The sequence below is a fragment of the Myzus persicae genome, unplaced genomic scaffold (assembly GCF_001856785.1).
Source record: "Myzus persicae strain clone G006 unplaced genomic scaffold, MPER_G0061.0, whole genome shotgun sequence".
Classification (NCBI taxonomy): domain Eukaryota; kingdom Metazoa; phylum Arthropoda; class Insecta; order Hemiptera; family Aphididae; genus Myzus; species Myzus persicae.
In genome coordinates, this window is record NW_019101601.1 from 12,698 (window position 1) to 26,852 (window position 14,155).

The 14,155-nt window shown below is 28.1% G+C and overlaps 1 protein-coding gene across 1 annotated transcript; it reads right to left on the minus strand.

Annotated features, from left to right (window-relative positions):
• Positions 1-4,507: 4,507 nt before the first annotated feature.
• On the minus strand, positions 4,508-12,515 carry LOC111029825. The gene is made up of 5 exons (XM_022309025.1): positions 12,267-12,515; positions 10,110-10,191; positions 9,416-9,544; positions 8,903-9,031; positions 4,508-4,721 (listed from the first exon to the last, which is right to left on the minus strand). The coding sequence occupies exons 1-5, from the start codon at positions 12,361-12,363 to the stop codon at positions 4,598-4,600; spliced, it is 561 nt and encodes a 186-aa protein (XP_022164717.1). The 5' UTR covers positions 12,364-12,515; the 3' UTR covers positions 4,508-4,597.
• Between the last annotated feature and the right edge of the window lie 1,640 nt (positions 12,516-14,155).

Sequence of the window (14,155 nt, forward strand, 5' to 3'; positions counted from 1 at the left end):
TTCTTATACTTTTTTGTTTTCCTCAGCTTTTTTGAAAATTACTGGCAATTTAAATTTTGACATTTTGACCTCCCAAATACGCCAACTAGATTCACTTTCGACTTTTCCGCCAGAAAAGATTCTGAAGACGAAAATTGAAGCATTATTTTGACAACTTATAGTGTACTCCCAAAAATGTTATAATGAAAACAATAAATAAAAAAAAAAAAACACACAGCATAGTAAAATAAATAATAATACACTCATTGCTCCGCTCAGAATCTAAAATAAAATGTAATGTAAACATTTTAAAAAGATTTCTAGTTGACTGGGCAAGAAATAATTGAATCGCCTAATTGAAATTTACCTCAAAGTAGGTTAGGTATAATAATGATAATCTGATATCAATGATGTATTATTATTAATTTTAATATTATTAAAATTATATTACTATTAACTCCGCCTAAGCTATAATATTTTATTAAAAACAATATTCCTAACTTATATTCCTGATTTATATTCCTTTAACCATTTTTTAGCTTGAGTAGGAAATTAAAACTAAAATAAAACAACATTCTACGAGCACCTATTTTGTTATGTTTCGGATTTTAATTCGAAAGAAATTGTTATTTAGTTTCAGAATGCGACGATCGCTAGACTAATTCAAACGAAAGCTGAACTCGATATGTGAGTGGCCGATCTAACGACACAGTAGTCGAGTAGACATAAGCGTGGCGAAGCTAAACTTAAAAATAATAAGCTAAGCAACAAGACCGTGTATAATATGATATACCGGAAATCAAACGTTGCCATTTGACACGTTTAGTGCCTCCTAATATTATTATCCATATAAGTATATAACTATATAATATTATAGTAATAGTATTTATAATATACATCGATGTGAAAGACAACGATGTCGCCTGCAGCGTCATGAAACAACGTTATGATAACTGATACGACGGGGCCACCGTCGTTTATTACAAACATATCGTCATGATTTTGTATTATAATTTTTAACCTCGAAAAATTCAAAAAAGGCTATAAAAAAGTTTGTTGTTAGCAGAGTGTGTAGGCACTTGAAATACGATTGTATCTTGGGAAGTATAGTGTCAAACATTCTATAAAAAAAGATGCGAATGAATCGAAATCTGAGCCCTATGTATAAGAAATATAATCTGTGTGCCAACTAGTTAAAGAAATATGCGCAGATATTTTTTCTGACTAACGAGTGGTGGACTTTGCCGGCGGAATACCGGGAAATTTCCCTTTGGGCTGCTGCTTAAAAACAATTTGTTATTATATATTTATAATAAAATGTTAATAAATTACAAATATTTTGTATTTTCGTATCACAACGAGTGAGTGTAAGAAATTACTTATAATAAGTGTTTAAAATTTTTGATTTCGGTTCTGGAGAACCACTCCTCCAACGTCGGCATCAATGCATAATCAGAAATTATATATAACTATGGCACACATGCAGTTACAAAGCGCATTTTTTTCTGAATTTTCTAAACATTGCTTTCTAAGAAAAAAAATCGTTTTATACATCAATTTAATGAAAAATGAAAATTTTATTCAGCATTTTTTTTAAATATTTTGGTTTTGAGAACATTTATTTGTCAGGTTTACTAAATTTTTATGATTTGAAGGATTTTTTGCTAATTTTATTCGTTCTTAGTAAGTTCATAGCAGTTAATTTTTTACTCATTTTTTATTTATTGGTTTTTGGGACCCACCTTTTTTTTGTTTATTGCTAAGCAGATAATTATTATAGACATTTTAAAATGTATCTAAAACAAAAATCGAAATTGAAAGCAAGGTTTTTCATAGTCCTAACGCTATTCAAACGTTTGTAGAAAGTGTGCTGCAGATTTTAGGCAACTTTAAGTAGGTAGGTACGAAAAATAATTTGTCATAATATTATTTACTTAGTCCAAAGACATTTATAAAAAATTTAAATTTATGCTCAGCTATTTATATAGGTACCGTATTCTATACACACCGTTCAACCGTAGGTATTGACTATTAAGTTATATCTATTATTTCAATTTATTTATTAAATATTATACTCAGTTGATAAAATGTTCATAATGTTTTTGTATACACTGATGATAATATTTTGAAGCAGAATACCAGAATAGCTAACCTGTACAGTATTTAGTATAAATGAAAATGGCTACTTGTGATCAATGAAAAAATATGTTTAACGATAATATTCTAAAACACTTATGCTTACAAACACGTACAGAGTGAAGAATGAGGGAAAGTAAAATTATCATAAGTCATTTAAAAATAATTATAATTTATAATATTGTAAAAACTTGTAAGAAAACCAGTAAATAATTGGAGCATTTGTTATTATTCCATATTATTATTTGAGGACAAAAAAAATATGTATAGAGTTGTAAAAACTTACCCACATTAAACACACTATTCAGAATATAAAATTATATACATGTTGTGTCAATTTTCAAAGAGCAAATAAAAATGTTCAGATGTCTAAAAGTAGGTCAAAATGTTATCACGTTTAAAATCCTGCTATAGACGATATTCTTCAATTTGTTTTTTTATTTTGTACATATTATACTTATGAAAGTGTCCGCTTAGTTAATGTCTGTCCTCTGTAGTAAGGAGATAGGGACCTACATTGGATATTAACCTTTGCCTATACATGGTATAATTTTAAAACTATTTTGACACGTTTTGAACTGTTTATACAGACATTTTAAATTTAAATTCTGAGTGGAGCGATGAATGTATTGATTTTACAATGATGTGTGTTTTAATATTTATTTATTACTTTTTTTTTGTGTCTGTCATCACGGTTTCTTGCAGTAAAAGTGCTTCGATTTTCTTAAATAGCAGCTTTTCTGGTAGGAAAGTGAATCTAGTTAGTGTATTCGGGAGGTCAACATTAAAAAAAAATTTTTACCGGAAAGTTAAACTACACTTTTATGAGTGTTTGAAGTTAAAATTTTTACAACATTGGATATTCACTCGATTTCTCTTGTAGCGATTTTCTTATTTTGTTGTAATTCAAATGTATTTAAATTTTAAATTGCTCAAAAATATTCAAAATATTAATAGGTATGGAAATAAAATTATACTATGTAATAATTCATCTTATAATATAAACAATTAATCTGTATTGTTCACTAAAAACTAGGCGGGCGAGACCAATGAGGAAATTAAATTTTTTAAGCTTTTGTTTGTTTTTTTATGAGTCTAAAGCACTATAATAAATACAACGTGCATGTCTGCATAACTTTATTAATCTATTTTATTCTACAAATAAAATACTAAATTTGCAGGAATTCTTTTTTCTGAACTTGTTCCAAATTTGTTCTTACCTATAATATCAAGAAATTTGTATACCTACATACCTCTCTACAATGTACTCTTATAATTCTTGTGCAGAACATTCGATTATAATTAAATCAGTTAAATCTTTAGCCAATTAGCCTATAAAATACCCTGGTGTATGTTTATTATGTACATTTTATTTACAGTTGTTTCATATTATTTGACTATATTATTTTTCGTTTATAATGTTGGTACCTAATAAGTAATAAGTTTCACAAATGCAGCCTACTGAGTACTGGTGAATATTTTTGCAATAAGAAAAAGTATTGATTGTATGTATACATCGATGCTTACACATACGTTTTACATAGGTAGTAAGTTTTATTAAAATAAAATGGCAAATAAATAGTATCGATTTTAATATCGACTTTTTTTTATATATAATCAGACATACATATTAGAACTTTTAGCGGTTGGTGAACGCAATATACCTGGTGTGACCTCAGTATATCTTAGGTTAGGTATTATAATCTATCTAACATTATATAGTACCATTCACTCCACTCCGTGTTTACTCAGTGATTTTATTCTCATTTTCTAATATTTTTTTTATATAAAATTTTATTATTTTATTTAAACGTTAGTACATTGAAAATTTTAAATATGTTTAGCTGAACACAATGTAGGTCCACATATTTTACGACATAAAGTCTGAGTAAATTTAATGACTACTTTTTTACTGTGATATGCTTACAACAACGTTACGCATACTACAAATTATATACATTGTATGTTTTTTAAAAGAATTATATGTTTAATATTTAATTTATTCATTTAATTTATTTAAGAAGTCTAATACACTACCATGGTGTTACAGCGGAATCAAGTTCGTATTGTACAGCAAAATATGTACGTCCCAGGAGTACTACCCAGCCCACCAAACACGTTTAATGCAATAATATTATATATATCAAAATGTATTATTCATTAATTATTTATTTTATTATTTTATTTTTACCCATTTCTACTCTTACTGTATGTCACATTCTTCAGGAAATGATTTAGTTGACTAAAATAATTGAATGAGCAAAACGATTGTCTACTTAAAAAAAGAACTTGTATTTTATTATTTTGATTTTCAATCATAATTTTTTACATAGAAATAATTATTTAAAAAAATTGTATTATAATCTTATATTATAATAAACTCAATGTCGATTCAGAATGTTCAGCGAGATATTCACCAGCAACGAACATCACATCTGTTCTAGTTGCATGATTCTGTTTTTAGATTCGGTGTTGCAATCCATTAAAAGAGCCATTTGTCGTAGCCAATATCTTTTTTCGTTGTTGCAACCGTACTGGTGTTTAACTGGTCTGAACCACTCTTCCTATCTCCATCAATAATACTGAATGGAGCATTCCGTTTATCCCTTTTTAAACAAATGAAAAATAATACTATTTAGATAAATTATCTAAGAGCCAAGGTAATTATTATTTTTTTTCTTAAAATAAATAATAAATGTAAAATGATATAAATGTAATATTATTAAGTTATTATGTTATTATTCAACCGCATCTTGAATTACGATACCAATTACTTTAATGTATACATTTTCAGCCACCATCTCCATCACTCATTAGTCATTAGTTATTTTAAACAAGGCTTGGCATTAAGGAGTTAAAATTTTAAGTGACTTTTAACTAAGTCTTATGACGAAATACTTTTAACTTAAGAGAACGACGCACTCGAACATGTGGTCTCCGTCTTAACAAGGTAATATTCTTGCCTAAAAGTTTGATGATTGGTCAATTTACTCTAATATTAAAACCAGCAGTCCTGAGTCCACTATTGTAAATAGTGAACGAAAATTTGGTATGTCAGACGGGTGTACAACACAGAAAACATAGTGGGTACAAAGGTCCTCTTAAAGAGGTAAAATATGTTTCATTCTACATAACATGCAATTCCTCATTAGTTAATAATTATTGTAATAATCTAAATCTCATAGATGTAAAGTATATTTTGTTATGAAATTGGTAATTATTATTTTTAAATTTAAAAAAAATTATCTTTAATACTATGTATAGGTTATTTTATAATAATGCGTATTCTAAATACTAGATTGTCATCTGTTGAAATGTAGTACTCATAATTTTGGCCAAAATAAAAAGGTTCGATTTTGATTTAAACAGAAATGATTTTTATCTAATTAAATAATAATATTTTATTAGTAATGAGAGTCACTTGCTTGTCAATTGTCATAATATTCTCTTAAACATATAAATATATAATATTATGACTAGGTGTCACACAACACATGCTCCTGAAATTTTCTGAAGGACATGACAGAAGAAGCCAAGCCACTTTATAGTTTATACTTTAGCCTCTAAGTTATAACGATAATTGAACTATTTATATATAAAAACGGCAATGCATGTTATAACATTTTAGATTCTGACTGGAGTGTGAATGTATTGATTTTACAATGACGCATTTTTTTTTTCATATTATTTCAAAATATTTTTCTCATTTCGAACTATTTATAGGCATAAAAAATGTTCTTTTTTTAAATTTTTGTCGATTTGCATGTTCATCATTTTGACCAAACTAAAAAATACAAAATAATTTAAAAAAGAGGGATGTCTCTCTGCTGTACTCGGGTGTGTAGAAGGTCGCTCTAATGGATGGTATTACATTTGAATTCAATGAAATCAAATCAACAAAAAACAATTCTGAGCGGAGACGGTATGTCAGTTTAGGATATTTTATTATTTTATATTGTTATTACTTATTAATTATTATTAATATGGTAGCCTAAAATTTGAATTAAAATATTATTCTTAAATTATCAGTGATGCTTTAAAAATATTATTTATACCTATGTAAAATTGAACTGTTTTGGAACCGAATTACAACAAAATGATAAACGTTATTCTTTGTATTAATATGCAATTTTGTAAAAATTTGAACTTAAAATGTCTGTAAAAAATAACTGTATTTATATATTTTTTAGATTTCTTAGTTACGGAAAAAAATGCTTAAGTAGAAACTTGTTTTAAATTTTCAATCTTTAGCTATAATAATTGAACATTTTATAAATTTTTAACTACGAAATCATTTTAAATTTTCAACTTGATAAATATATTGTCAAAATTTGAACTATAAATACTTATAAAACAAAATCGGGCCTCTATATTTTTAATAGTTTTCAATTGCTATTGTAACAAGTTATCAAGAGTTTTGGATTACATTTTCATGCTTTTTTACCCCACCAAACAATTATATTGACATAAATAGAAAAAAAATGAAAATTGAAAATGTGCGTCAACAGATTAAAGCGAATCAAAATGTTTTGAACATTTTATAAAATATATAAAGAGGTGAAATAAATATGGTGTTAATTTTAAATGTCTACAGTAATTCGTTTTTGAATTACAAAAAAATAAGAAAATCGTTACAAGAGAAATCGCGTGAATATATAATGTTGTAAAAATATCAACTTCAAACGCTCATAAAAATTTAATTTGACTTTCCGGTAAAAAAATTTTTTTGATAAAGGTAAACAGACGTCTTATTAGGTATCTTGTATTAAACTTTTAAATCTTAGATATATAATTTCTAACTAAATATAATTTGCTAATTTTCGTGATTTTTACGAATTTTGCCTTTTCTAAGTTTAAATGCTCATAGAAATTTTTTATGGATTTACACGCAAATTTTTTTTTAATTTCCACTTACAAAAACTAACGAGGAATCTCGTATTATATTTACAAGCTTTTTGACTGAGAGAAAATTTTTAATCGACATTAGCTAAAAAAACAAATAATAGAAAGACAAAAATGTTATATGCCTAAAAATAGTTTAATACAAGTCAAAATATTTTGAAAAGTTTACGGTGTATTGAAAACGATAACAAAAATATTCAAAGAAAATATCATGTACCTAGAGTCATTTTGGAGTTAACTAAAAACCAAAATTGATTTTTTCGAAAACTGTTTTTGAGTTCTACCAGAAAAGTTGCCGTTGAAGATAATCGAAGCACTTTTACTGCGAGAAACCATGACGACAGACACAAAAAAAATAATAAATAAATACATTTAAAAACACACATCATTGTAAAATTAATACATTCATCGCTCCGCTCAGAATTTAAAATTGAATATTGAAAATGTCTTTAAATATCTCAAAACGAGCTATGAAAATTATGCTGTTCATAGAGTATACACATAATATTGTACAATAATTTGGATCAATAAATGGTTATCATTTTCTGTATTGTAAATCTACTATTGAATATTTTGCAATACCATATTTTGTTGCCGTGGGATTTAATTAAACCTACATTTTTGAATATCATTGAACAATATTGCAAGAGGAACATTCAACAAGATTTGATGATTTTTATAAGCATGACAAAAAAACAAAACTATTCTAGAATTCATTTCTAGTTGAAATAAATTATGTCAAGAACAATTTTCAAATGTAATTCATTTAACATTAAAAAAACGAGTATCTAAAAAATTATTTTCAGGGAGCAACTATTTTGCTGCATTTTTAAAGTTGTCTTCCAGTACATTACCAAGAAACCGACAATTTTCACAAAAACTTATAGGGGAGTTTGCAATTACATATATATGTGAGCAGCCGTCTTCAATTATGAAAAAAAGAAAAAACAATATTCACACATAAGTTATGAACGTTTGTAAGTTGTATTACGAGTCTCTACTAAGCTAATATAGAACAATTCACCGATAAGTTGCAGGCACAGAATTCTCATTATGATTTGTAATTTGACATTTTTCTTAAAAACAATTTTTTCTGTAAAATTTGTATTTTTTTAACATATATATTTTCTGATAAATAACTAAATATATAAAAGTAATGCAATAATTAGTATTATATCATAAGTATTATTTTTTATTTATGTGGCTATCGAAAAAAATTTTAAAAAATATGGCACATATGGTTAATACAAAAGTTGCAGACCACTGGGTCCTAACCTATCTTATAAGTTAATTTATCTATATAAAGGTCTGTCCTAACACTTCAAACATATTTCAAGATATTGATGCTTAGTCAACATTTGTACTAGGTTTGTACTCTACTGAAGATAAAAGAAAAAAATTTATTATTATATAACATTGTATTTTGTTTGGCATTTCAAATGTCTTTTTCATAAATATTATTACTAGGTAATTACCTAATTATTATAAACACAAATTCAAGGGGTCCATTTTAATATAGATTTCTAACACCTTAATAGGCAAGAAGGAACATGGACTTGTTTGCAAAAATCAATAAATTAACATTGTCAAAGTGCTCGAAATATATATAATGAATAAAAAATTGTAAGCATCCATAGATAGGTACAACGTTTCTCAAATTTGGGAGAGGGTATGATAATGCTTATATAGAGATTTGAGTTCCACGACTTCTTATAAAAACGACTAGCAATAGCACCACTATAATAATGAGCACAATTAAATAACCAACTCATAACATTAGGGCAGTTACTGCTAATATTTCTATACACCTAATTTACTACAAAAATATAACTACAATTCAGTAATAAATCGATAAGTAGAGAAACATTTTCACTACGAAACTAACCTTTTCGTCTTGCCTTGAGAAGATTCTGTAACCACGGCGATTTCAGAATCGTCGAGGCGATTGTGACCAAACAACCACCAGCCGATCGGACCCACGCCTCCATCTCCTCCTGGAGATCTTTTCGTCAACCTTAACATTATAAAAAATTTAATACCGTGTTCTGCAATCGTTTTATTAATATATTTAACATTAAATTTAACTTGTGGTAATCCAAAAATTGTATTACTGTGGTTTAGAATTATTGTTTGAGGTAGAATTTAGTTACAATAGTAAAAAGTTTGATTAAAATCTAGGAAGAGTATTATATTAAGTATGTCCTTTCAAGATTTTCAATGAACTTAATTTTACAAGTCAATAGGGGTGTACAACTATTTCGAGCACAATTCAATGACCTGATCATAAAATTAGTGCAGTAACTGTTAATATTTCTGTACACCTAATTTACTACAAAAATATAACTACAATTCAGTAATAAATCGATAAGTAGAGAAACATTTTCACTACGAAACTAACCTTTTCGGCTTGCCTTGAGAAGATTCTGTAACCACGGCGATTTCAGAATCGTCGAGGCGATTGTGACCAAACAACCACCAGCCGATCGGACCCACGCCTCCATCTCCTCCTGGAGATCTTTTCGTCAACCTTAACATTATAAAAAATTTAATACCGTGTTCTGCAATCGTTTTATTAATATATTTAACATTAAATTTAACTTGTGGTAATCCAAAAATTGTATTACTGTGGTTTAGAATTATTGTTTGAGGTAGAATTTAGTTACAATAGTAAAAAGTTTGATTAAAATCTAGGAAGAGTATTATATTAAGTATGTCCTTTCAAGATTTTCAATGAACTTAATTTTACAAGTCAATAGGGGTGTACAACTATTTCGAGCACAATTCAATGACCTGATCATAAAATTAGTGCAGTAACTGTTAATATTTCTGTACACCTAATTTACTACAAAAATATAACTACAATTCAGTAATAAATCGATAAGTAGAGAAACATTTTCACTACGAAACTAACCTTTATAATGCGTTTTATTGATTTCATAATTATATGTAATATGTACAATTTATTTTTCGGTAACTAAATGTCAAGACGGTGTTCTTAACTCAAACTTTTACGCAATGCCTAGCATTGACGAGTATTAAATAGTATTATAATTATAGTGATAAGTGACAATGCATAGTTGCTAAAAACTTACTTTCTGCCACTATCTTCAATAATTGACTCAGTAGTTGCTGCCTCGATCTCTGTTTTGTTGATGTTCACAAACTGGGACCCACCTACAAAGAACATACATACTTTGTAACAATACGTCTTGTTATGCATTTCATCGTTGTTTATTATTTATATTTTGAGCTGTGTTATCAAGTTGTAGCACACTTTGTACGGTCATATAGAAAAAAAGGAATCCGTGGACAGTTTGTACTTGTTTAGAATGTACTAAGTAATATATACATTAAAAAGTCAAATGTCCCTATGGCAAATATTTTCAAGTAATTTTGTATATTATGTTATTGTTTTATTTGTTATTCTTAAAGTGGTATATCCAAACCTATTCTATAAAATACCTATTTGGATTTCCCTTTGTTTTTTCGCTCATAGCGTGTTATTACTCTTTTCATTTCGGACAGCCCTCCATCATCAACGACAAAATTCAATAACTACAACGTCATAAAAGGGGTCAGGCTGGGCATGTCCATTGAGACTAACATTTTGTAATCATCGGTACAAACATGAGAAAAAAAACAAAACATCGTGAAGATAGATTATGTTCTGTTGTCAAACTCATACCGATTGAAAGCACGTGATTGATCTAAAATTTTGAGCTATTATATTTTATCTGGTTAAAAATATATCCCGGTTTATTTCTATGGTACAAACTATAAAATGTCCGCGATCAATTATTATCAATTTATTATTACCATACAAAGTGCCCGCTATTGATTTTCACTAATTTATATTAACTGTACAAAGTGTTTACAGTATTCAAATCAAACAATAAACAGTATTGAAAGTGTCCATTTACCATCTAATGTATATTCTATGCTCTGTCGCGAGCGAGGAGCTTTAGTGTTCACATTTTTGTTTGAAATTGTGGAAGAGTGTTTATTCAATATATGTATTTAAATATATTGTGTTAAGATAAAATAAGCAAAATTTAAAAAATTTGAACCAATAATTATTTATTTGATAATAAATTAGAGTTAAAAAAGAAAAAAGCCTACAGCTATGTAGAAACCGTAGTTGGAAAAATTATTCTCACATTATAGTTATCAACGTGACAGAATTGCCTATATTATTCTACTTACTTGAAATATGCGTTATTAGGTTATTGTGAAAAACTAAAAAAAGAAATAGTATTTTTGTTATTTCTTACAATTTTGAGAGGAAAGGGCTCATAGACGGACTTTTTGTTATACAAATTTTGCACACTGTTTAGCATCTGAACACGCAATTACTAAAATAAATATTATACTATTATAGGTACCATTAAAACAATTTTTATGTTATTTAGTGACAATCGAATTGAACACGCAATGTCGAGACCGTTTGGGTTAAATAAAATGTAGCCATGTAGGTAATGTCGTAATGACAAAATTCGAAATAATTATTAAGCATCATCGAATTATGTCACTTAAATACAATATGTTACATTAATTCCTTATACATACTTAGGTGTTAAAAACTAAAATTTCTTATGAATTGCAAAATGATCAAAATCGTTAAAAAGTATTCGAGTATATTTTATAAGATTATTTCTTACTACTATTTCAAATTTTTGAACGAGTATAGGTAAATCACTAAAAAAAAGGAGTAATTTAGAGGAAAAATGTCATAAGCTTTCTCAAAACTAAGAATTGAGGTGTGATAAATTAATTTAATTTAGAACTCTATCCCTTGAAGTACGTAATTACAACTAGTATTTCAATTCATCAAACCGAATTAAAAAAAGCGATCAATTATCCATAATACATTATACAAAACAATATTTTAGAATTAACTACTACAAATAGTTATTGCGGATTATTAAAGTAGGTATTATTTTGTATTATAACCATTATTATTAATATTTATTAAAATAATATGTGTAACATTTAACAAAATACATTGTAATAGGTCAAAACTATAATAATTAATAAATTAAAATCGAACAAACTAAAATTCATAAATCAGTGTAAAGTAAAACTTGAAGTAAAGAATAATATTTCTTATAACCCAACAAATATAATATCAAGGTTGGAAAAAAACTTTTCTTAAATATTAACTGTTTAATAAATTAGATGAATAATACTTAAAAGAAATTAAATGAAAAATATATCGAAATGAGAATATGACGTTTAATATAAGTACTTACCGCCTAGCAACTCCTTATTGGGTTGCGAGTTGGCTGTATTTCCGGAAAAAGCGATGATTATGATGATCGATATCATCACTGCTATTGTCGACTTCATGGTTTTGAAGGAAAAATTCAATCCAATAGAAATGACAAAGAAATGTAAGTCAAATAAATGATTATTGGAATAAAATCAAAATATTTGAAAGGACGAGATAAACTGGACAGCAAGACGAGTACACAGGTGAACTGGAAGAAGTCAAAAAACCGAACAACACTAATAATGAGACTCCTCTCGCGAGCTCTTTTATAGGTTGATACGGTGGTGGTGGTGGTGGTGACGGCGGTGGTGGTGTTGTTGGTAGTGAGGGCAGTAGTAGTGGTTCGACTCGTCCTATGAACGAATCGGCGGCACGTTTGCACACCAAGCAATTTAATAGTGTTTGGCATAATGGACTCCCACATTTCTGAGGAGAATTTAAAAAAAAGTATACAAGATATAGAAAAAAACATTTCATTTTTAAAAACCAAATTATACAAGGTTTTTTTAAAAATTATATCGTTCAAATGGTTGTTCTTTTTCCTAAGGTCGGGGATTTTTATTTCGATTACCAACATACGCATACACATAAACATACAAACATACCCAAATGGCCAAATAGTAATGAAAGGAAAGAATACGTCTAAATGGAATAACAAATCTTATTTTATCTAAAATGTAAACCTATACATATAATTATTGTTATCTGACAATAATATAATTACTTACCTAGTTTTTAATCACTTTAGTTAGTGCTATGTTATCTGAGAGGTCGTAAAGTGTGAAATTCTCTAAATGCCATTTTTTTGGACATCTGTTGAGTAACACAGGGGGCAAATTAGTAGTTTTATACTTAACAATCATTTTTAAGAAGACTATATTATATCAGCTATTGAAAAATGTGTATAATGACAAAAACATATCTTAGAAATTGAGAGTGCCACGGTTGACGGTAGTCGTTTCAATGTTGATGTATACACTGTTTCAAAAGATAATATACCAGATTTACATAAGAAAACTGGTTTTGCCCGTGGCCGCCTGGTATGTTCTCTTTTGAAACAGGGAATAGTAATGTATTAATGTTTTCGTTGGCTTTGGGTTCATATTATCATTGATTATAAATACAATATATCGCTCACTGCCTGTGTAACAATATTGCGAGGAAATTATTTCCGATATAGCGCGTTAAGGTATTTTGTCTACAATAAAATTAAATATTATTCCTAAATCCTAATCGCCTACTGCATCGTCGTTGACGGCTGTCGTCGCGTGACATGTCGTAACCTGCAAATCCACGAAACGCTCTATTGCTTTCAAAAATGCTCGCCGGAGACTCACGCACAACACATAAGAAATAAAAAAAAAATTTCCTCTTTTACCAAGCCCAGATATACCCCAAGTGCCGCCATAAACCTCAACAAAATTATTATTGGAGCAATTCTACTATCATTTCGTCCCCTTATAGTTTCCTGTTGATTGCAGAAAAATGTAACTAAAAAAAAAGCCAATATAGGTACATATGTTATTACATGTACAATTTATAACATTGGAGTATTGGACAGTATAAACCAGGGATGGGCTACTGAAAGTTATCAGGGGGCCTCCAATTTTTAGAAAATTAAAATTTAGCGGGCCAGAGTATAGAGAGCAAAAAAAGGTCTTTCAAAATATGCATTTTAATAAAAAAGGTTCGCGGGCCGTCAGTTGCCCACCCCTGGTATAAACTAACGATTTTCGCTGAGTTAAGATCCTTGAAATTTTGTTACGTGGTTACTCTCATAAGTTGTTATAATAATAGATAAAAAAAATGTTAAAGAAGATACATTTGCTTCGGCAAAAATTAATTCAACCTACTGTATTACAAGGGAAA

What these genes read in the sequence shown, in the direction of transcription:
- LOC111029825 (XM_022309025.1), bottom strand. Translation starts at nt 12,363, where the DNA reads ATGAAGTCGACAATAGCAGTGATGATATCGATCATCATAATCATCGCT. An exon ending in CAATAAGGAGTTGCTAGGCG is followed by an intron (nt 10,192 to 12,266) that starts GTAAGTACTTAT and finishes TGTTCTTTGTAG; the next exon opens with GTGGGTCCCAGTTTGTGAAC. An exon ending in TCTCAAGGCAAGACGAAAAG is followed by an intron (nt 4,722 to 8,902) that starts GTTAGTTTCGTA and finishes TTGTTTAAAAAG; the next exon opens with GGATAAACGGAATGCTCCAT.